This window comes from Mesocricetus auratus, unplaced genomic scaffold (assembly GCF_017639785.1).
Source record: "Mesocricetus auratus isolate SY011 unplaced genomic scaffold, BCM_Maur_2.0 Super-Scaffold_100018, whole genome shotgun sequence".
NCBI classification, from domain to species: Eukaryota; Metazoa; Chordata; class Mammalia; order Rodentia; family Cricetidae; genus Mesocricetus; species Mesocricetus auratus.
Window position 1 is genome coordinate 26765490 of NW_024429199.1, and position 24530 is coordinate 26790019.

Below are 24530 nucleotides of genomic sequence, written 5' to 3' on the forward strand. Positions count from 1 at the left end.
TGTGTGTGTGTGTGTGTGTATTGTATACCTAAAATGGTTATGATGATAAGTTTTATGTTATATTTATTTTACCACAATAAAAAAATCGAAATCCTCCAGATGAGGCTAAATAACAACCATAATGCCATTGGAATCAAAAGTTCTTCTATTTACCTTATTTCCTACCCAACTCTGTAATGAATGGTGGTATAAGCACCTACGGCAGTAAAGAGGCTTGCGTTCCAGACTGGAAATGCAGCTCAGTTGATAGAGTGTTTAAGAACCTTAGGTTCCTGCTTTATTGATTTCAGCCCTCAATTTGATTATTTCCTGGCATCTACTCATCCTGGGTGAATTTGCTTCTTTGTGTTCTAGAGCTTTCAGTTGTGCTGTTAATTCTCTAGTGTAACTACTCTCCAGTTTCTTCTTCATGTCCTATAAGTTTGGGTATGCTGTGTCCTCATTCTCACTGAATTCTAGGAAGACTTTAATTTCTTTATTGACCCAGGAATGGTGCAATTGTACATTATTCAGCTTCCATGAGTTTGTAGGGTTTCTGCAATTTGTGTTGTTGTTGAATTCTAGTTTTAACACATGGTGGTCTGATAAGGTGCATGGACTCATTCCAGTTTTTTGTACCTGTTGAGATTTGATATGTTGCCAAGTATGTGGTCGATTTTTGAGAAGGGTCCATGTGGTGCTGAGAAGAAGGTATATTCTTTTTTATTTGGGAGGAATGTTCTATAGATGTCTGTTAATCCCAATTGGGTTATAACTTCTATTAGTTCCTTTGCTTCTTTGTAAGTTTCTGTCTGGTAGTCCTGTCTAGAGGTGAGAGTGGGGTGTTGAAGTCTTCCACTATAAGTGTGTGGGGCTTTATATGTGATTTGAGTTTTAGTAATGTTTCTTTTATGAATATGGGTTCCTTTGTATTTGGGACATAGATGTTCAAAATTGAAACTTCGTCCTGGTGGATTTCTTCTGTGATGAGTCTGAAGTGCCCTCCTTCATTTCTTTTGATTGATTTTATTTGAAAATCTAATTTGTTAGATATTAGCAGAGACTAGAAAAACAATACAAAAAAATCAATGTAACAAAGAGTTGGTTCTTTGAGAAAATCAACAAGATAGACAAACCTTTATCCAAACTTACCAAACAACAGAGTATGAACATGCAAATTAACAAAGTCAGAAATGAAAAGGGGGACATAACCGCAGACACTGAGGAAATCCAGAGAATCATCAGGTCATACTTTGAAAACCTGTACTCCACACAATTTGAGAATCCAGAGGAAATGGACAATTTTCTGGATAGATGTCATTTGCCAAAATTAAATCAAGAACAGGTAAGCAATTTAAATAGACCTATAACTCCTAAGGAAATAGAAGCAGTCATCAAAAGTCTCCCAACAAAAAAAAAAGCCCAGGTCCAGATGGCCTCAGTGCAGAATTCTACCAGAAATTCAAAGAACAGCTTATACAAATTCTTCTCAAAATATTCCATGCAATAGAAGCAGAAGGGTCTTTGCCAAACTCTTTCTACTAGGCTTCAATAACCTTAATACCCAAGCCACACAAAGACACAACTAAGAAAGAGAACTTCAGACCAATATCCCTCATGAACATTGATACAAAAATACTCAATAAAATACTGGCAAATTAGATCCAAGAACACATCAGAAAACTCATCCACCATGATCAAGTAGGCTTCATCCCAGGCATGCAGGGTTGGATCAACATACGAAATTCATCAATGTAATCCACCATATAAGCAAGCTGAGAAACAAAAATCACATGATCATCTCATTGGATGCTGAAAAAGCCTTTGACAAAATCTAACACTCCTTCATGATAAAAGTCTTGGAGAGATCTGGGATAACAGGAACTTACCTCAACATAATAAAAGCTATATACAGCAAAACAACAGCCAACATCACACTAAATGGACAGAAACTCAATGCAATTCCTCTAAGATCAGGAACAAGACAAGGCTGTCTAATCTCTCTATACCACTTCAATATAGTACTTGAAGTTCTAGCTACAGCAATACGAAAACAAAAGGAGATCAAGGGGATACAAATTGGAAAGGAAGGGGTCAAACTTTCAATATTTGCAGATGATATGATGGTTTACGTAAGTGACCCACAAAACTCTACCAGGGAACTCCTGCAGCTGATAAATACTTTCAGCAAGGTGGCAGGCTACAAGGTCAACTCAAGAAAATCAGTAGCCCTACCATATACAGATGATAAAAAGTCTGAGAAAGAAATCAGAGAAACCTTGCGCTTTACAATAGCCACAAACAACTTAAAATACCTTGGGGTAATGCTAACCAAACAAGTGAAAGACTTGGATAGCAAGAACTTTGAATCTTTAAAGAAAGAAATTAAAGAAGACACTAGAAGGTGGAAAGATCTCCCATGCTCTTGGATAGGTAGGATCAACATAGTAAAAATGGCAATCTTACCTAAAACAATATACAGATTTAACACAATCCCCATTAGGATCCCAGCACAATTCTTCACAGACCTTGAAAGAACAATAATAAACCTTTTATGGAAAAACAAAAGAACCAGGATAGCCAAAACAACCTTATTCAACAAAGCAACATCTGGAAGCATCACCATCCCTGACTTCAAACTCTACTATAGAGCTGAAGTCCTGAAAACAGCTTGGTATTGGCAGAAAAATAGATAGTTAGACCAATGGAATCGAATTGAACACCCTGATATTAACCCATACATGTATGAACATTTGAATTTTGACAAAGAAGCAAAAAATATGCAATGGAAAAAAGAAAGCATCTTCAGCAAATGATGGTGGCATAACTGGATGCTGGCATGTAGAAGAATGCGGATAGATCCATGTCTATTGCCATGCATAAAACTTAAGTCCAAATGGATCAAAGACCTCAACATAAATCCAGCCACATTGAACCTCTTAGAAGAGAAAGTGTGAGGTATCCTTGAACAAATTGGTACAGGAGACAGCTTCCAGAACATAACTCCAGTAGCACAGACACTAAGATCGACAACTAATAAATGGGACCTCCTGAAACTGAGAAGCTTCTGCAAGGCAAAGGATGCAGACAGCAAGACAAAAAGGCAACCCACAGATTGGGAAAAAATATTCACTAGCCCCACATCTGGCAGAGGGCTCATCTTCAAAATTTACAAAGAACTCAAGAAGCAAGTCTCCAAAATACCAAAGAAGCCAATTAAAAAATGGGGTACAGAACTAAATAGAGAATTCTCAGTAGAGGAGACTAAAATGGCTGAGACACACTTGAGAAAGTACTCAACATCCAGGAAATGCAAATCAAAACAACTCTGAGATACCATCTCACTCCTGTCAGAATGGCTAAAATCAAAAACTCCAATGACAGTTTATGCTGGAGAGGATGTGGAGAAAGGGAAACACTCCTACACTGCTGGTGGGAGTGCCGATTTGTACAGCCACTTTGGCAATCAGTATGGAGATTCCTCAGGAAAATGGGAATCAGTCTACCACATGACCCAGCAATTCCACTCTTAGGCATATACCCAAATGATGCACATTCATACAACAAGAATGTCTGTTCCAATATGTTCATAGCAGCATTATTTGTAATAGCCAGAGCCTGGAAGCAACCTAGATGCCCCTCAACTGAAGAATGGATAGAGAAAATGTGGTACATTTACACAATGGAGTACTATTCAGCGGGAAAAAAACAATGGAATCTTGAAAATCCTGAGTGAGGTAACCCAGTCACAAAAAAGAGAAACATGGTATGTACTCACTCATTTATGGATTTTAGACATGAATCAGGGGAGTGCCAGCATATAATCCCACTGCCAAAGAGTCTAGGAAACAGAACCTTCATCCAGCGAATGATGAAAACATAGGCAGATACCCACAGACAAACACTGAACTGAACTCCTGGAATCCAGTGTCAGAAAGGGAGAACTGATGGGCAAAGGAGCTAAGACTGGGCTGGTTTAACCCACAGAAACACTGACCTGAACAAGTGGGAGCTCTTGGATTCCAGATTGATGGGTGTGTGGGAAGCATAGGACTGACCCAGACTCCCTGAATGTGGGTGTCAGTGAGGAGGCCTAGGTAATCTATGGGGCCTTGGGTAGTATTTATCCCTGGCGTACAAATAGAATTTGAGTGCCCATGCCACAATATGGGAGGGTCTCTCAGATGGGACCCTTGGGGGGAGGGCCTAGGCCCTGCCCTGGATGAAATGACAGTTACTGGAGATCCACCATGGAGGGTCTCACCCTCCCTGGAGATGGGAATGGAGATTGGGTGGGGGACTGGAGGACCTGGTGGGGAGGGCAGGGGAGGAGGGAAGGGAGAGGGAGCTGGGATTGACATGTGAAACAAGATTGTTTCTAGCCTGAAAAAAAAAAGAAAGAAAACCTTAGGTTCCACCCCCAAGCACTGCAAAACTCAGGGCTTTGTGGTGTCTACCTATAATCCCAGCACTCAGGAGGTGGTGACAAGAGAGTCAGAAGTTCAAGGTCATTCTAAGGAGTTGAAGGTCAGCCTGGGAAACATGAAATTGTCTCAAAATAGATAAATAAATGAATAAACAAATAAATGAATGAATAAAAAGAAAGAAAAGAGAAAAAGTGCCGGAATAATTTTCTTTTCATTTGCCTTTCCTCTTACCTCCTAGATTTTCTTATGTTCTTCTGGGCTTCCTCCAGTCAAGTCCTGGACCACATTTGCTGAAAACCAAAGCTTCTTTTAGCTGAGTTGGTGCTATTTATCCCCTTGTTTACTGCCACGCATGACATTCTGGCAGGCATCCAAAGTCATTTGTAAGGCACAGTGGGGTGATTTCCTTGTCATCTTTAGAGTTCATCCACCCCACACAGCTGATAGTGTTTCTACTGCTGCACAGCAAATGATCTCAACGTTTAGCCACTTCAGACAACAAGCATCCATTTCCTTCTGTTGCCAAAAATGAAAAAAACTGGAATCAATTATCTGGGTGGTTTGGGACCACAGTCTCCCAGGATGTGAGAGTCCAGCTTTTAGATTAGGATACAGTTATCTTAGGTATTTTTTTTTTTTTGGTATTTAGGAGACAGGGTTTCTCTGTATTGTTTTGGAGGCTGTCGGTCCAGCCTAGCCTTGAACTCACAGAGATCCGCTTGCCTTTGCCTCCCGAGTGCTGGGATTAAAGGCGTGTGCCACCAACGCCCGGCTATCTTAGGTCTTAACTGAGACTAGAGGATTTACATAGAAGCCCTGGGTTGATGAAGGAGCTATTGAGGGGTGGGGGTCTGTTTATTAGCTCACAGCTTTCTGCACACCTTTGTTCATGGTGTGGCACATCTATGGCATGCTCAGTGTATGTGAAGAAGGTAAGGCTGGCACGATGGTCTTCCTATTGTGCTAGATTCATTCTCTGGTTCCCTCATATAGCTTGGTGGAAGAAGAACCATTATTCCAGTGGGTTCTTCTTGGAAGAAGTGTGTGCTGCCCTCAGAGGACAGATGTCAGAGATAGATACATAGTAGTGACAAGTATAGGATAAATGTACATACTGTCCTGTTATGACCCAATCTTTATGTGGCATACTCTCTGCTAAATGATTAGATTTTGTTTTATAAGGAAGGGTACCATGGGAGTGTGAAGACCTAGGAGCAAGGACTTGAAGAATCAGGCATCTCAGAATCACACCGAAAGTCCCAGGCCTTCCCTAGAGGATAACTCTTTCTGGAGCCCTCTGGTTTCATCAGCCCCAGTGCTAACTACATTTCCTTTAGGACAGCTGGAACCCAGCTGTCCCACTGGTCTTATGAGAACACCATTATCCCTTTTTGCTTCCATCCTGAGTCATTTTGGCTAGTTTCTGAGTTCGTAGTTTTTCGTAAGAAGCTTGTCATCTGCACGTGTAAGTACACATGTTCACAAATCCAGAGACAGCACCGATTTCTCCCATGGATCCCGAATTCTAGGCTCTCCCGAGAGCTCTCACCAGATGTTTCTTTGTAGTGGTGTGACAAGTTGATGACTTCCAGCTGCTGAGTCCCCATGAGGTAGTGGGACACCTGCATCCTGCTATGCCACATGCTTTCTCTTGGAATTCCCCTCAGATAATTTGGCGGGAGGAGAACCACGATATCTGCGAATTCTTTCAGTAAAGGTTTCTTCTCTTTATAGAAACAGACAGACCAAGTGGTGTTAGGGTCAAAGCATACTTGGCCCTCTACTTGCCAGGTGGGGAGAGATGTCTGGCAGAACGAGGCTGCATTCCTTATACTGTAGAGACACTTGAGCCAGGCAAGAGGATGGGAGGAATTTCATCCCTCTTCCTGCTAGATATGTGTTGGAGCATCTCTTGGGGATGCCTTTTGTCAGAAGAGCAGCCTTGTCAGCATTGCTAAGAAGTGATGCAAGTGAATAAGCTAATGAGGGTGGCTATGCTTCACACACCTGGATGCTAGAAACAAGACGCCATTGAATCAAGTGTCTTACTCTGCAGCCTCAGCAAATGTACTCTCATAACCAAATTTTAAAACAATATAAACCAAGCCGGGTGGTGGTAGTGCACATCTTTAATCCCAGCACTTGAGAGACATGCAAGTAGATCTCTGTGAGTTCGAGACCAGTCTTGTCTACAAGAGCTACTTCCAGGACTGGTTCCAAAGCTACACAGAGAAACCTTTTCTCAAAAAATGGAAAAAAAGCAACAACAAAAAACCCCAATATATATCATGCTTTTTGTGTGACCTGAAAGTCTGCAGAATATCATTGCCAGGGAAGCAGGTAGGCTACTTGAGATCTTTACATCCCTCCTGTCCTCCAAATCCAACCTCCCAGTCTCATCTCCATTTCTGCACCAGAGAGCCTACTGCAGTCTCCCTCCACCTCTCGTCCCCATCTCCAGGAGATCACACAGATATTCCTCTTCCTAACCTCCCTCCCCAGCTTCTTGCTCTATCCCAGTCCCCCAACTCCAGCAGGCAATCTCTGCAAATCTACATGTTACTCCAGCCAGGGAAGCAGTTAGGCCAAATGCACATCTTCGCTTCTCTATCCATAAGTCCAATCCCGAGTCTCACCCTCAGCTCTGTAGTAGACCACCTACCGAGGCCTCTCCTCACTGCCCCTGTACCAGGGGATGAAGTAGATGCTGGAGAAACAGCCTGCTTTCCTCCCTCCTGTGGACCCCACTCAACACCTCCACCTCAGCACATCCCTATTCATAACTCTACACCTAGAAACACATTTTACCTGGAACTCTCAATGGCCACAACTATCAGGATCCAAGAATTCCCTACCAGGGGACACACAGCCACCACACTCTCCTAAGAACCAGAGAGGACAACAGAAGCAGAACAAAATACCCACCCAACAAAGACAAGACCAGATATCAGCACTTAGAACTATAATCTTCCCAGATGCCTAGATACCAAAATAAAAACAAAGTCAACAACAGCCAGGACAACATGTCTCCACTACAACCCAGCAACCATTCCACAGCAAACCCTGAGTATCACAAAACAACTAAAGTGCAAGGAAAAGACCTTAAAACAGCCCTTATGAATATGACAGAGGTCCTTAAAGAGGAAAAGAACAAATCCCCTAGAGAAATCTATGAAAATGCAAACAAACCATAAAAGGCAACGAATAAAATAATTCAAGGCTTGAAAGTGAAAACAGAATCAATAAAGAAAATCCCTAACAGAGAAATCTTGAAATGAAAAATTGAGGGTGTTGAACAGAACCCTCAGAGGCAAGCCTCACCACCAGGATACAGGAGATGAAGAGAGAATCTTAGACACTGAAGACAACAATAGAAAGACATGGATACCTCAGTCAAAGAAGATGCTAAATCCAAAGAAATCCTGACACAAAACTTGCACAAAATCTGGGACACTGTGATGAGACCAAATCTAACAATAACAGGAATAGAGAAAGAAGAAACCTGGGTCAAAGGCACAGAAAATATTTGCAACAAAATCACAAAAGAAAATTTCCTGACCTAAAGAAGGAGATGTCTATCAACATAAAGGAACACACAAACTTATAGATTAGACCAGAAAAGAAATTCCTGTTGGCACATAATAATCAAACAGTACATGTACAGAACAAAGACCAAATAATATATAAAGGCAAACATATTATAATAACATCTGACTTCTTATGACTCAGATGTTCTACAGACTCTAAGAGACCACAATTAATGAATGTCAGACACCATCAGATAAATCTCTTTGTGCAACTGATGGTGGTTACTGTGGGCACTCACAACTCATCAAAGTGCAGATAACAAATGACTGTGGGTGCTTAGCCACAAGTGGGACAACTATGTCACACCTCCTCCCCAAGGCTCAATAACTGTCTAGGATAAAAGGGTGGAGAAGTTGTAAGAGTCAGAGGTCACATTCATTAATGGTTGATCTTAGTGCCTGTGCTAATGGTGTCTATTCAGAAATTCTTTTTTCCTATGCGAATGAGTTCAAGGCTATCCCCTGCTTTTTCTTTGGTCAGATTTAGTATATCTGGTTTTATGTTGAGGTCTTTGATCTGTGGTCTCTTAGAGTCTGTAGACAGATTCTTCTTGACAAAGTCTTATTCTTAAAAGTGTGAGAGGAGATTGCTGGGGATATAGAAAGACACACACACACACACACACACACAGAGAGAGAGAGAGAGAGAGAGAGAGAGAGAGAGAGAGAGAGAGAGAGAGAGAGAGAGAGACAGGCAGACAGACAGACAGACAGACAGACAGAGACAGAGAAGCAGACAGAGACTACAAGCCCTGAGGGAGAGAAGCAGATAGACACAGACACAGACAGACATACAGAGACAGAGAGACAAACAGAGACCACATGCAAGGTATGTATTTGACCAAGCCCTGAGGACACTATAGATGAGATCCATAGAAGCTTGTTTGCTAACACTGTTCTGACCATGTATTAAAATGGCAAAACCCTTTCTCATCTACATTTGTAATATTGAGAAAAAAAGGCTTGTTTGTTTGTGCCTGCAAGTCCATGGGAGGCTGAAGAAAGAGGATCATAAATTTGAAGCTAAACCTGGACTTTTATAGAGCAAGACCTTCTTTCCAATTAAAAAAGACATTTTGTTCCTGAAGTTTATTATATTCACAGAACGAAAGAGAACTATTTATCTTTGGATAGTATTTACACAGCATCATGACCTCTGGAGACTGTCACATGGCCCTTGACTCGCTATTCTAATGGGTAGAAATGAAGTCTTGCTTCTACTTGGAGCCAAAAAAAGATGAAATTTGGATCAAGTGGTATAGCCAAATGAGAATTTGGGGAAAACACGAGTCCTTGGTTGGAGCCATCTCTGTAGAGCCCTGACCAGAATAAACACAAACCCTCCTGTGGGGCTTTCCAGTGTATCAACTGCAGAAAGAGCCCCTTTCCAGTATGGTCTTCTAAAATGCAACGTGTAAAGAACAATGGACAAAGGTTACTTTGGTAAACCTAGTACATAATCTATAGCACACACATGTTTGTTGTTCTCTCATTTATGGATCTTCTGATTGAAAAGGACAGAAATTCAAGTGCAATTAAAGCATGGGGGGGGCGAGTGATTTATTTGTCCACTTAGAGCTGGAAGGGTTGGCAACTCAGTTGGATCATGTTATCAAAGATCCTCTCTACCCAGTCTGCTCTGCTGTTCTTGGGGACATCCTTCTTTTCTAGACTTTCTCCACAAGCTAGGACCATTTGGCAGTTTCAGGCTCATCCAATCCCAACAGCACTGAATTTCAGCAGTGACAACAGACTCTATCCCCCACTTCCAATACTAAGAGTTAAAAAGAACCCCGACTGTCCTACCCAAGACAAGTCCCACCGGGTAATTACCCTGTGTATATGTCAAGGATGGGGGTGGGATGGTCCCGCTGAGAAGATGACAAACAGGGATAGGGAAAGGGAGATAGCATGTGAGCTAGACTCTGGGGATGTCATGCAGGAGTCCTGGGCTTCCTGCTAAAATGTGGGATGGGCATGAACAAAGGACAAATGTCTGAATCAATCAAATAGAGTTGATTTCAGGATTATCAGCCTTGGGTACGATATGGTTTCAGATACAGGATAGAGGGTATGTCAGGACATGCTCAGTGAGTGTCAGGAGGCTTGCTCAAAGAGCTCCTTTCTAGCTGTAGTTACTGTAAACCCAAGATAACTAAGTAGGATTTCATCAGACAGACACATGGTAAACAACAAGTACTTCAATGCTCAAAGTAAGATTTATTGAAATAATGTGACAGTATGTTCTTAACAGAATCAAAGATGTGAAAATTGTAATGATTCTCAAAGCATTTCATACTCATGTAAGCATGGCTGTGCTCAGTTATGAAGGCAAACCCAAAGCAAAACAAAATCAAAGCAAAACTCTGTGTTATCTGTCAGCATTCATGTGCTAACAATTGTTTTTTGTGTTATGAGGCTTCAGAAAACTGAGCTCACAACCTAAATTCTGCCACCATGTTCATGCTCCTGAGCCCCAATCATGGGGTCATCCTTCCCAAGTCATCACCCTTCCCAAAGTACAAAAGCATAAAAAACTACTAATCTACAAAAAGAAATAAAAATTGAATAATTCAAAATAGGAGTAAGAAAAATCAATGCTTTCTGAACATACAGAATAGCAGGGCCATCACTCCAGATCAAAATAGGAGTAAGAAAAATCAATGCTTTCTGAACATACAGAATAGCAGGGCCAACACTCCAGATCTTGCTTTATATACTTCTCCCACATTTTGAACGATATTTGACCATTTATCACTGATTGTATTTTGGACATTATACTTTGGAGCATCTTTATTTCATTAAGATATTGCAAGTGTTCTCTCATACATGTCTCTTCGTTAGCAGATAACTTAAGTTCAGTGAGCTACAGAAAGATTTAACCCAGGCAAAGTTGGCCGCTTTCTGAGCCTTGGGCCACCTGATCTTTGCTTAGGATAGGCAGTAGAGTTCACAGGGGTTTGGTGTTCTTTAAAATCTCAGACACAATTTAAGCATCTGTGGTGTGCCTTTAACTTCAAGCCAAGTTTCCTACACGGACTCCAACTATCCTCAACCAAAAGGTCATTCTAACAGAAAGGGAACCCTTTGCCTGAATGGCTGAGTTATCAGTGTGACCTGTAAGTTTCTTCTGTCCTTGCTGCTGATTAATATATGCTTCATTTTGACAATACAGGTAAACTCTAAGGCAATATTAAAAACAAAACCGGAAAGGGTAATTTTACTAAGATTATGTGTTAAGTGGGGGGAAATTGTATTATGGAGACTTCCTTCAATATCTACATGCTATTGTTGAAAATCTTAATCTAGAGATTAATTCAGAGTCATGAAAGATTATTTTTAAAGTGTTGGTTCACTAAGTAGAAATATATCTTAAGAAATAAAAATAGAGACATACAGAAATATATTCATTCACATAAAATATTAAATCAGTGTATCTCTGACAAAAGCAAAGCAAAATATTGATGCAGGATTGCTTGTTTATAATGATTTAAAAGTATTCCAAAATTTTATTAAATGCCTGATATTCCTTGATTCTTATTTTGTGGTTTTAACAGAAATAAAAAAATTATTGTTAGGGTTGTTGTATTCAGAAATAAACTTCTGTGTTTTAAAGAAGATCTTTATCTTACCATATTATTTTATTGAGGCAGGGTCTCACTATGTAGCCCTGGCTATCTTGGAATTCTCTACGTAGACCAGGCTGGTCTCAAAGTCAGAGATCTGCCTGCCTCTGCCTCTCCAATGCTGGGATTAAAGACGGGTGCCATCACAAGCTCTTTATTCTTTACCTCTTCTTTAAATTCTGATTTTTGAATCTGTTCAAATTTACTTTATAACTGAAACAGAAAAGAAAGTATTGACAAATAAACCCTTGGAAGGTGTTGATAGACATTGCTCTGAGAAAATAGAAACAGAAGGTCAGCAAGCTGTTGCAGGCAGGAGCCATTCCATCCTCAGTATGCCTTTGGGTTCCACACTGCAGGGTGCCTCAGACCAGCTCATGGAATCTGCACACATCTCTGCTCACTTCTCGGGCTTTTTCTGCCTAACATGGGCTGATATATTTCAGCCACTACGCAGTAACCAGAACGAGCTGTCAGACCTTCAATTTGAACAGTTCTCTGAGTCCCTTCATAGGCCGTTTGCTCCTACACAGGGGGAGAAATCAGATAATAAAAGGTTTCTAGTGAGTCATTGATTTACTTTTTCTTTGTTAAAATCAGTGAGTTTTTGTCTATTTTTTAAATTTAAATTAGAAACAAGCTTGTTTTACATGTCAATCCCAGTTCCCTCTCCCTCCTTTCCTCCTCTGCACCCAATAATCCCCTATTCCATCCCCCTTTTGCTCCCCAGGATGGGTGAGGCCTTCCATGGGGGATCTTCAAAGTCTGTCACATCATTTGGAGCAGGGCCTAGGCCTTCCCCCGTGTGTCTAGGCTGAGAGAGTATACATCTATGTGGAATGGGAAAATCAGTGAGTTGTATGTGATCACTGTAGATCTTCCCATAAAGTCTTCTTCCCCAAAGCCCTGAGCCGTGACTGGGTAAAGCCACTTGTTAAATAATCAGGCTACACGATTTCTTCAAGGCTAAGGATGGAGGGAGTCATGGCTCCCACGTATTCACCTATGTGAGCCCTGAGTTAGGAACTGACATGAACTTGCAGGAGGTGATGAAGGAGGCAAACTTGGCCCAAGAGAGGGCAGGAAAGGGGAGGAGAGGGGAGGGCTAGGGGAGGAGATGAGTAAAGAGAGAGTCAAGACTGAGGAGGAATGGGCAGACCTCCCCTCCCATTTCATTTTCCTGATTCTGTCTGTCATGGATGGCCTCTTGTCTCTTGCTGAACGAGCCCTCTTCTTTTGTATTTGAACCAGTTTGAGGGTTTTTTGTTTGTTTGTTTCCAACTAAATTAGCCCTGACTTAGATGGATACAGAAAAGGGACACTCTGTTCACCATAAGACCTAGATAAAGGTGCTGGCAGTGGACTTTCTAATATAAACCGCCACAGCAAGACTTCTAAACAAGAGTGAGAGCCAGGAAAGGAGCAGAGACTGGCAGAAGAGGAGGGAGGGGAAACTGAGACCAGAGATGCAAAACAAACAAACCCCCCAAAGACTGCTAATAATAATGTGATTCAAAAGTTCCTGAAATAAATAGGAGTACAAATCTAATAGAGATAAACATCAACAACAGACAAATGGGATGAAATATGAACTTTTAGATATGTGGGGAAGTTTAAGGAAGCCAGCTGAGTATCTGAAAGGTTACATATATCCTACACACACACCATACACAAGAATGCAAGCACACGTACATTCGGATGCTGATTCAGGCACTGACTGCTCCTCATCGAAGATGAAAGAATAAAAATCCAGGGAAAGATCCTGAGACATAACATCAAAGAGACAGGTCGTAGTGTATGATAAAATGTTAGTTAAGGAAACAAACTAACATCTTTTCATCTGAACTCACCTTTCCTAGTGAATTGTCAGTTATGAAAACTCGGTATACCAAGTCATAGTAATTTTCCATAGATGTATTTTTTCCAGTTTGATTTCTATATGGCAACTCTGGGGCACGGAGAAGCACCAGCAATGATGTGTTAACTTGGATTGTAGTCACAAATGGAGGGTCCAGCTTTGCTGAAGGAAAGAATGAGCAATTTTGATAAAGCATCCAAAACAGTCAAATGTTGTAAATTGACGTTATGCGTCATGACAAATCACTGTTGTGTTCAGAAATTGTCAAAAATCATTACAAAGATAGTTTTCCTTCCATTTTCAAAAGACTGGTAAGATTCTATCTGTTTCAGTATTGCCAATCATTTTGCTAACACTATTATTTCGTTAGAAAATTAAGTATAAAAGTTACATGGAGTAAGATCTTGGAACAAGAAAGTGATTATCCGGTTCCTTAAAGTGGTAAGATTTCAAAGCAGCTTTAAAACTATCCGAAGGCTTGGATCTGTTAAATTAACTCAACAGGATTATGTTGCATATTATGGGAATGGCTAGGTAAGAAAAGAAATTTTGGCTCATGCATTTTGTTGCCAATAACTAGATTATTATCAATAAAGAAAGAGACTAGCATTGCTATTTTAACTGATTCCAGATTCACTAAAATTTTGCAGTAGGGATTTTCTTGCTTGGAATTTTTTGCAATTTCCACTTTATAGATTCACATCTTTTAATAATTCTTGAAAGTTACCATAGACAGATAGCTAGATAGACAGACAGACACATGTTCTACCCACATAGATACAGAGCCCTGTATGTACTTTTTCTCCAAGAATTTTGATTCAGTATTCCTTATTCTTATGCTAAATTTCCTTATTCTTTTTGCCATGTATCTTACCTTCTCTTATTTTAAATATTTTTCTTCAGGATAACATATTGGATTTTTTTTCAAACTTGCTTCCAGTCTGTGAGTTTATTCTTCAGTTGTAGGTGACTGAAGCTGATACACACAATGTTTCAGAGATTTCTATATTTTGTAAGTTCACTGTGTTATCATTTTTTCTACTCAAACTTCTATGTGTTTGGGAGAGCTAAGTTTTTAATACCCCCCCCCCACACACACATACACTCTGGCTACCTAATTTGGGACCAAAAGTAAAATAAGTTTTCAACCACCTTGAATTTTTATTTGATTGTTTACAGAAGAAGGAATTTCCCTGGGTTTAGGCTCCACCCCTTTAAGAGTTCAGAGATTTAATCTTGCTTATGCAGTTCATGCTCCAAATTCTCCTGACCAGAGAGACTTCTTGCTATCTTGTGCATATGTGGAGAGTAGTCCTGTTTAGTTTCGTAAGACATTGTGATATGTGTTTAATTTTTCCTAGACAAAAATGTAACATTATTATCATGTTTGGCATCTCCAAATACCCTTTCCTTAGTGTGACTCTGTGTTTATAAAATACTATTGTGCATTTTTTCCTCACTAGAATATTTATATAGTGTTTGTCCCTTGTGGTCCAAGCAGTGATTACAGAAATAGCTTTGTGATCCTGAGCATCCAAGGCCTGTTTTCTGAATGTCTCAATTCATCATCTTGGATTCTTATTGTTTACCGCTATTGCTAATTTTAAACACCAGTGTTCTTAACCTTCTGTGGGAGAGTGCGCAGACTTAGAAATACCTGTTGACATTACTAGAACTCCCTGGCAACTCTCCTCTCCTCTTGCTTTTACTGTGCAGGGATTGAAAGCAGGGACTTCCATGGTCTACGTCAGCTAGATTCCCCAGCCCTGACACTCCTGGCCTAGAAACATTGTCTCCCTAGGGTGTTTGTGACATACCAGATTGTCATTCGCTCTCACCCTGTCTTTTTGGCTATTTGACAAATCTGACATTCTCCCTGCTGGGCATCTTTTGGTCACCAGTAATGCTTACTCTCACAAAACAGTTGCCTATCACTCAGTATACTTTTTCTATCCAAACTATCAATGTCCACTGCAGTATTTGCAAATGACTCACGGATTTGCATGTTTAACAGAAGTAGTCCTTAGCTTTTAATACTAGATATGTACAGCTATTTCCTGTGGGTGACTCCAAGCATCTTAAATTCAACACAGTAAAAACTGAACTCATATTATTAATTATCCAGCGTGCCACAAAACTGCTCCTTTCTCATGAAATCACATCAAAAAATAATCTCTGGTCCATCTAAGTAACTGTACCAGAGACAGACATAGAGGTGGCCATCTGTAACATGCTCCTGTCTGTCTCCGGTATATCCAGCCTCTCACTATGCTCATCCAATGCCATGTTTTCTACAGTCCTTCTCATGATTCTAATTCAAGCCATGGCCCATATCCTGTAGGCTGTTACAGCAGCCTACCGCTTCCCTTTCCTGCATACTGTATGTGCTCTTTATAATCTATTTCTGCCAACATAGCCCACCCGATCTTTACAAAGCACAAGCCTGATATTGCGGTCTCCTGGGAAATCTGAGGATGCCATCAAAGTGACATCTTGTGAGACTTGGGACACTGCTATTGTGCGTGTGCTATACACTGTGTTGGGTTTAACGCCCAGTGTCATAGAAGCACAAGTTTTAAAATGCATTTCTTCTTCTGGAGGAAGTCATAACACCTTGAGAGAAAATGCTCACCGCTGGCTTCCTTTCAGTCTGCAGCACCGCATGTCTGGCTTCACTGTGCCAGCTGCCTTTCAGTCCCTAACACATGTCCTGCTTCCTCTTGGAAGAAGGCCTTTGCAATTGCCTTTTCCTTGGGATGTCCTCCCCGCTGCTGTTTGACACCTCTTCATCTTGAGATCGGCTCTAGTGTCCTTTTCCAGAGTCACTTTCCCTGACTCCCCTGACCAGGTCTCTCCTTGGCTAGGATCTCATAGAACTCATTTCGGTTCCACAGCATCTGCCACGAGTGCCATTTTGTGGGGGCGTGGTTATTGTATTAATATGTGACTTCCATACTATCTAGAAAACTCTGGGAAGAAACTTGTCTGTTTGCTCTGCTTGCTATATTCCCTCTGGACTAGACAAAAGTGTTGTAAGCACATTGTAAATATTTGCTCTGTGAACAAAGGAGATGTCAGGTCCAAAGGAAACCCTATTTCCCCAAATGCCAAAAAGCAGAAGGGACAACTGGTTATCTGTGTGGCCTATTAGCATGCCAAAGCTCATGCTTGCCTCAGGCTCCCTGGGTGTCACAAATACCTGTTACACATTTTCTAGTGTATAACTTTTTGTTATACTCTCCCTGTCTTCCTCCTTCCTTTCTTCATACTCTTCTTTATTTGCACCTCTCTTTCTCCCTCCCACCCCAACTCCTGCTTTTCCCATGGTCCTTGCTGGCCATGTGCAGTCTACTTCTTTCTCTCCACCTGCTCTGGACCCTTCCAGATGCCCCTGGCTCTTCAATCTCTCATATCTACAATAAGAGCCTTCCCCTGAACCACATCACGGAGTGGTTGTTGCATCATCAGTTTATGTAGGGGGCATTTTGATTTTTCATGCGACTATAGCCCATTTCCAAAGTCCATACAATCCTGTTACTGTATAAGTGAAGTCTTACAAAGCACCAGATAACAATGTTAACATAACCATCTTCCTTATTAACTATGTTGTTTCTGGATAGGCATCAGGAGTCTGAGCTCAGTGAACTGTGACAAGATGCTTCTCAGAGCAGGTCTTAGGAGTGTCAATGCATACAGGTGGCTCATTAGCTGGCATAACAGGCTCTAGGAACATACTGTCCTCAGATCCTAGAAACCTGTTTTTCAAAACAGGATATTTGCACACCCTCAAGAGCTGGGGGAGAAGAGGGCCAGGATGAAAATGAGCAGTCAGAGGATGGGATGGGACTCCTGCCCAGGGCTCCAGGTACTCCAACTTAACTGTTTTAGATGCTGCGTTTCTTTTCTACCTGGGGTCTTTGAAAGAACAGGCCCCTTGAGGCTTTTTCTTTTGTGAGAAGGGGTCTTATAGAAATAACCTAACCCCTTGTTAGCTTGACACCATCCTTACTTAAGTAGGACAGCCGAAGTCTCCACTGTTCTGAGCCAGTCTCCATGGCTGTTCTTATCTGATGGATCAGACTTTGATAAATATTTGAACTTGATCCCATTTCTAGGCTTAAATATAACAAATGACCCAATGTTAAAAACCAGTCAGCCATGCAGTCTCCTCCTTTACCTCAGTTAGTGAACTGTCAATGGAGTGTATTGGGCTCGAGTTTCAAGACGTGCCCAGAAAGGATGCTACAGAGCACAGATGGTTCATTAATTTCTTCTGTTCATCTAAGTAAAAACTCGAGATAATAAATAAGCAAATAAATAACTTTTCTTCTGAGTTCCGGTGTATCTAGAATTTTGAACTCAAGTCACTAATTTAAATCTAACTGGGCATTACATCACTTAGAAGAGGTAGACAGATGAGTCCCTAAACTCTTCAGACCAGGAAAGCCAAACCATTACAGATGTTAGCCAGAAGAAAGTTCAGGTCTTGGAACATGATCTCACAAATACTGGTAGCAAGGCTGGCAAATGTCTGCTGGGCTTACAGCATTAGTACTTAGAACTAAGAGTATTTTTATGGGGCTGGAGAGATGGCTCTGCTAGGGATCCTGAGTTCTATTCCCAGCAAGCACACGGTGGCTCACAACCATCTATAGTGGGATCTGACGCCCTCTTCTGGCATAAAGTTGTACAAGCAGGTGAAGCACTCATACATTAAATAAATAAATAAATCTATAAATCTTTTTTTTAAACTACAAATATTGGGGAAAGTACTGTTTACATGACCTGTAAGTAAGAGGGACAGGGTATGTAAAGTCACAAAGCTTTGGGATAAAGAGAGAAATAACTGTTGTTAATAGATGAAATGTTTTCATGTAAGCAGGGTACTGGAGCTTTGACTGAACCTCTGCCCCAGATTTCCAGGGCTGTGGAATAAGCATGATAAAAGCCAGTGCCTTGTGTAGTCCTGAGGACTCCATCAAGATGACAGCATGGATCTCAGCACAGCACAGGACCTGGCCAAGCACCCAGAGGTCATTCAAAGGCAGAAAAGAAAAGGCAAGCGACTGGCTGAAACTCACTTTCCCACCACGGGGTGAAGCGGGGTGTCCTGCTCCAGGCAGAGTAGCTCCCCGCCCAGGCTGTCATCACCCTCCCATAGTATGGCTCGTACAGGTCTAAGGTTTCATTGGTCAGGTCACAAAAGAGCTCTGTGGTTCCCCAGCAGTCCGTTTTATTTTTCCATTCTCTCTGTCCGTACCTGAAGAAGGGGAAACACAAACATGTGAGTTTCTTCTCTCCCGTCTCAGGACCCGAGTTGTTCCAGAGTGTTCATCTTTCTACAGACTGATACCTTATGCTATCAAGAATGCATAGAAGCTCTTTCATGCTAACCAGGGCGTTAGCTTGCTGAAGGATACATTGAGCTCTGAAGCCTTCTGTCTCACTAACACGAGGGTTTACTTCCGTTTCTGTGTGCCAGTGTGTCTTCTTCTGGTGTGTGGACCAGCTTCCGTTTTAAGTGACCCATGAGCATCCTTACATCTTCTGAAGCCTCAGCTCTGTGATGCTTCCCCCTTACGCTTCTCGTCAGCTTGCCCTTGGCTTATAAGGCCTATTCTGAGAAGTTGCTACCACCTGCCGTCTCAAGTGATGCTGACCGAATGACCACACAAGGCTCAACTCTTTATTGACAATTGAAGTTACAATGGGGGCACCTTAGGGAGCGCTGGTACTAAGAACTGGGAGAAAGAACACTGAGAAGATGGCGTGAGGCAAAAGGCTAACCTGAGCCCATGGGCGTGTGACAACCAAAGAGATAATTCTGCCACCTTCCTTCCCTGCCACTCACAAATTTGAGTAAGAGCATAGAATGTGGCAAGCAGAGGCTGTAGATGAAGGTCTCTGGTTGGAGAACTTACTTTGTAGCCGTATAATGAGCAATATTGCTGGTCCTTATACTCTATAGTCTACTTAGCAACAGCAGCTTCATGGTGTCAGGATTAAAACAGAAGCCACAACACAAACGCTGCGAAATTTGATGGGTTTGGACCATCATTTATTGATGACACATTGTCTTTGTTAGGGGAACACATTTGCTGTGACTGAGTTTTCCTGTTTCCTTTGCTATAAGATTTTATGTTTGCTCAATTCGAAATAGTGCAGATTTCAATTAATTATGAGCCACACAAACAAATTAAAGTTCTCAGAATTATACACATGTCTTGTGCTGTTGAAATAGTATAGGGAGGGGAATCGTCCCAAGTATTCCAAGGTCTGAATTTTATGTAAACTTAAAGAGTTACAGTTTAAAGTTCTGTGGAGCCTCAAGTTGAATCTTTCCTTCATGGTAGAACAGTTTCAAATCCTCTTATTGCTTTGGCCATAGACAGGCTATTTTAGAGTCATCTGTAGTGCTTACGGGGGACATGAGAGTAGATCACTAGTACCTATTTCCTACAGGCCACAAGCTTCTCCAGCTGGGTCCAAACCTAGTTTGGAAACAGAGAAAGCTTTGCTGAAAAGATTGCTACATTTTACAGGGGGAAATTAAAGAAAACCTCTGGGATATTCTTTTCAGGAATTAATTCATAGAAAAGTCTGAGCAAGGACACCCCCATATCAGCTGAAGGAACAAGGATAGATTCATGGACTAAGCGGTATTATTCTAATTAACAAATAAACAGTTAAATGAATAAATAAAAAGAGGTGTTATTCTGGCTCATACCTATACCTGCTTTCCTGGATTTCTACTCTAGACCCATGACAGCTGAGCTGCAACTGCTCCTACCTTTTACTTAGCCAAGTTCCCAAACTACTTAGAAGGAGGAGAGTGTCAAAACCCCTATGGAATGTATAGGTTGGACACCTGCCACTCTCCAGTCAGGACTATCACTCAGCCTTGACAAAGGAATGGAGTTGATAGCATCTGAGTTTTGGCATTGATCCCACGAAACAAGAATGAAGATCCGATGAGAGGAGCATGCTGCTGCGTGTCCTAGTGTGTGGACATGCTCACAGAGTCATTAATACTATGCTAGATCGTAAACCTACCCACACACAAACTTACCAGTTAAAAATATGTTTTACACACTTCCATGTTTGCCTCAAGTTCAACCACCAGTAGCTTTGTCTTAATTGAGCATTTGCTCTGGGCTGAGCAAGTTGCTGCCAACATTCGTATGACAAACTGAAAGCCATCATGTGCTGGAAATGTATGGAACTCAAGGGCTGCTTCCTGAGCTCCCTAGAGCTGAAGTACCTGTTTTAAAGACTGCACACATCGTTATCCCTTTGTGTCACCGGACAACCTTCTGTCCCTACCCCTGCTTCTTCTCAACCCTCCTGGAAGGCCTCAAAAAGTCAAATAAAGCAAAACCCAAAGGTCTTCAGCTCCTCACACTCCGTTGTATTCCAGAATGTATTACTCCATGCCCTTCCCTGCCGACTAAATCTACTTACATTTTGTACTGCACAAAGTAGACACTGCCATTGCCGGTGAGGGCACTTCCTGGCTGCCAGCGCAAAATGTTGTGGAAGTTTCTGGACTGAAATTGGACCTTCGGAGGCTTCAGAGATCCATGGGTGGGTTGAGTGTCTAAAGTGGCAAGAAGGACAGCATTGAACATACTGTGATCACTACTGTTGTGAGCTACAGAAGGGCTTCATGTATTCTCTGCATCAGGAGCCTCTGGGGAGTCACTCTAAGGGAAGGCAGTGGTGACAGAGCTAAAATCAACATTTTTAACTCTTCAGTGTGATGACTTGGATGCATGGTGAAAGTCCCCTTCCTTCTTCAGGTCTAGTGAATGAACTCAGGACATGTTCTCTGCCACTGAGCTACACTCAAGTCTAAAGTAAAATCGCAAAAGGATGTGTTTCATACTAGAAAAAGAAAGGTAACAATACCATCCCCCTAGCACTTTCCAATGGGTAAAGGAATTAAAACACATGAAAAGAAGATAGTCTCTAGTTTAAATCCCAAATAGCGATAGGATATAATGGCTGTGGTGAAAGAACCATTGCCTGTCTACTTGCTACGAGTACTCAAGAAGAGTTGCTCAGATTCACCGACACACCCTAGTGGGGGAATTACCCAAAACTCACTGTGGGCTCTGGTGCGTGCACAAAGTCAGGCAGGAGAGGGCAAGACTTGGCAGGATTATTTGGGTTTTCTTCTTCAAATTATCTGACAAGGGTGACCTTTCTTTACCTGCATTTACAGAGGCAAGAGATCTATAACAAGATTTATCAGGGTCCAAAGTTTCTGGCAAGGGAGAGAAGGATGGTTTCCTTGGGTATTTTTTTTTCTTACCCACTGGATGGTGTTGACATTGTTTTTTGTTTGTTTTGGTTTTGGTATATGTTTTGAAGGCCTCCTGCCATGCATGAATGTTGCTATGGACTTGGAAAAGGCCCGTTCCCGTGACTTAGTTTGTGCACCCAAATCACTACCTGCTTAATCCTACTTAGCACATAAACATTATCAGGAGATGGCAGGCAGAGTTTCTTGAAGACCCACCCAGACTTGGCTTGCTAACCTGAGGATGGTTGGCTCCTTGCCCTCCGACTCATGTGTCTTTGGACTTGTCTTGGATTTTTCTAACAGCTTCACTGTCACCACTCCTTCTCAGAAACAACTCACACTGCACAAAGCACGGAGGGGCTTTTCCATCATCTGCTCATTGAACACGCCCAGATCCACCATGCTAAAGGTACCACTGAAGTCTTCCTCTTATGGTCTAGAGAAGTGAACGAATCTGCCCAGGAGCAGGTGTAAAAGCTGATTTTGTGCCCAGGCTAACTCAACAGCCTACTTCTTACTACTGAAAAAGCCCTGGACCAGAGAAGCTGATGGGAGAGGCAGAGTAATTAGATAATAATAAACCTTTGCCTCCTTAAATTTCTTCCTTCTTGATGCTTATTAGTGAACAGATAGAAATACGCATCAGAAATATGCTCACTCTTTTCAAGTTACCCCCAGACAACCATGTAAGAGAGATACTATTATTACTGCATTTACAGGTATGGATACATGCACAACAAAGTTACACATTGTGCCAAGGTTATAGGGGTGCCAAAGAAAGGAAGCAGGGTCATTTTGCTAGCCCTTGAATTCCTGCTGAATGAGTCCTTGCTACCATGGACAAGAGGAATAACCTACTCTAGTTCCCATATTTCTGTCAGGTAGAGGCTGGGGTCACTTTAATGCACAGTCATAGAACAACTGTGTAGTTGTGGGCACTTACTTAAGCCACTTAAGTGGGAGTCCCCATCTATTGACCTTGGGACTCCAGGGGCCTTTCTGAGCAATTTGTCTTGATAGATTGTTCTTGAAGAATTCTCTGTAAACACTATTTGCTTGTGGTCTCTGTTCTGTCAGGGAAGCTTCTCTAAGCACTCAGCATATACACTAACTCTAAGTCTCTATAGTAACCTCCAATCTTCATTCCACAGATGGCTAAAGTCTTGTTTCCGGTATTAGGTAAAATGCCTGTTTTTCTAGTTTAACAAATGGCAGGTGAAATCTCGGTTCTGACCATGTGGCTTAGAGTCTTCTGTTTTGTGCTAATAATAATAATAATTATATATATATGTGTATATATTATATCTCAAGAGATGCAACAAGAGAGAGAGTTTGAGATTACAAACTGCTTTCTACAATGCTACAATGAAGGGGCCAGTCTCTGTCTTGAACTCAAGTACCTGTAGAGCTACTCATTCAGGATACAGAGAGCAACTGCCCCCGGGGTCTGCTGGGACCATTTGGTGACCTAACAGAGTTCAGAAAATCATCCAAGCCATTCCTAATCTTGTTTTGATCAGACTCAAAGCTAGCCAATTAAAAAGAAGTAATAAAGTACTTACCTGTTGCACTGATCAGGAAGGACGTGAGGAAACCTAGAAGGTAAAGCTTCTGCATCATGGTCGCAAGTGTGCCTGTCTGGCAGCCAATGTTCCTTTCAGTGTGGAGACTGCTGAGAAGAGGGAACTGTAAAAATTCACACATGGACCGTCACTTCCGTGGGTTCAACCAATGGCAAATGTTTCCTTAAAAGAAATTAATTTTGTTGCATTATTTTACCACTAGTAGGAATCTCTTAACAAACAAATATATCACCGCATTTTCAGGTACGTATACAGGCACAACAAAATTACACATCATGCCCAAGGTTGCAGGTGTGCCAAAGGGCAGGGTGGGACAGGAATTATGCAAGGTGAGTTGAATGAATCTTGAGGGAATTTGGCTCTACGAGGCAAGAAGGTTTCTGGGGACCGGGAGGATTTCAGAGTAATATGCTTGGCAGTTGTATCTGCCCCAGCCCCTGGCAGCTGTTCAGAGAGTTGTAGGCAACTCTTTATGGATAGCTTCTCAGTTATTCTCCCTGGTATTTATGCCCCAGGCCCCTTGACACCAACTGCCCACAGAGCCCCATGCTATATATACTTAGTTTTTTCTTCTCCAAGGTGGCCTCGAGTCCCTTTCAAATGGAATCCCTTTCAATAAATGTCTCTCCTTTCCTATTTCCACCTCACAGTTTCCAGCAATTAATCTCAAGGAAGATCTTCAAAGTTGCCAAACCAAATGATGCCGGAAGAGAGTGACTGTGGAAGACCATTAGTATAAGCTGAGTCAAATCTGGTTCCTAGCTCCTGTGAAATCAGATTGAACCAGCTCATCTGCTCATTGCCAAAGCTTCATTATATTGCTCTACCAAAAAATTTCCCCTGTGTTTTTTAAAGGCATTAAAAATTATGTATATAAGCACAACAAAGTCATATCTTTTTGTTTGTTTGGGTTTTTTTCTGCTTTTAAGACACTGGAGGTCAAAAGAGGAAATGCGCTCTGGCTTCTTTTTCATTGTATATGAATGGAAAAAACAGAAACAAGAAGGAAGGATCTGACTGCTGCTAGGTGTGGGGAAGGAGGCTTATCACAGATACCCAAGAGAGCATAGCCAGAGACAGGGACTTCTGGGAGAGTCCAGAGTGGACATGACCCTGAGCCATGTGAGGAGAGGGGGGCAGGAGAGAAGGGGATCAGGTGCAGCAG

At 41.7% G+C, this 24530-nt stretch overlaps 1 protein-coding gene across 1 annotated transcript; it reads right to left on the minus strand.

Moving 5' to 3' along the window:
- Positions 1 to 11413: 11413 nt before the first annotated feature.
- Positions 11414 to 23560, minus strand: Il22ra2 (interleukin 22 receptor subunit alpha 2). The gene is made up of 5 exons (XM_005065729.3): positions 23345 to 23560; positions 20939 to 21074; positions 18559 to 18737; positions 13470 to 13639; positions 11414 to 12144 (listed from the first exon to the last, which is right to left on the minus strand). Exons 1-5 carry the CDS (start codon positions 23484 to 23486, stop codon positions 11995 to 11997), a joined length of 777 nt encoding a protein of 258 aa, XP_005065786.2. The 5' UTR covers positions 23487 to 23560; the 3' UTR covers positions 11414 to 11994.
- Between the last annotated feature and the right edge of the window lie 970 nt (positions 23561 to 24530).

What these genes read in the sequence shown, in the direction of transcription:
- Il22ra2 (XM_005065729.3), bottom strand. Translation starts at nt 23,486, where the DNA reads ATGTGTGAATTTTTACAGTTCCCTCTTCTCAGCAGTCTCCACACTGAA. An exon ending in TACTTTGTGCAGTACAAAAT is followed by an intron (nt 18,738 to 20,938) that starts GTAAGTAGATTT and finishes CCCCTTCTTCAG; the next exon opens with GTACGGACAGAGAGAATGGA. An exon ending in CTTCACCCCGTGGTGGGAAA is followed by an intron (nt 13,640 to 18,558) that starts GTGAGTTTCAGC and finishes TCTTTCCTTCAG; the next exon opens with CAAAGCTGGACCCTCCATTT.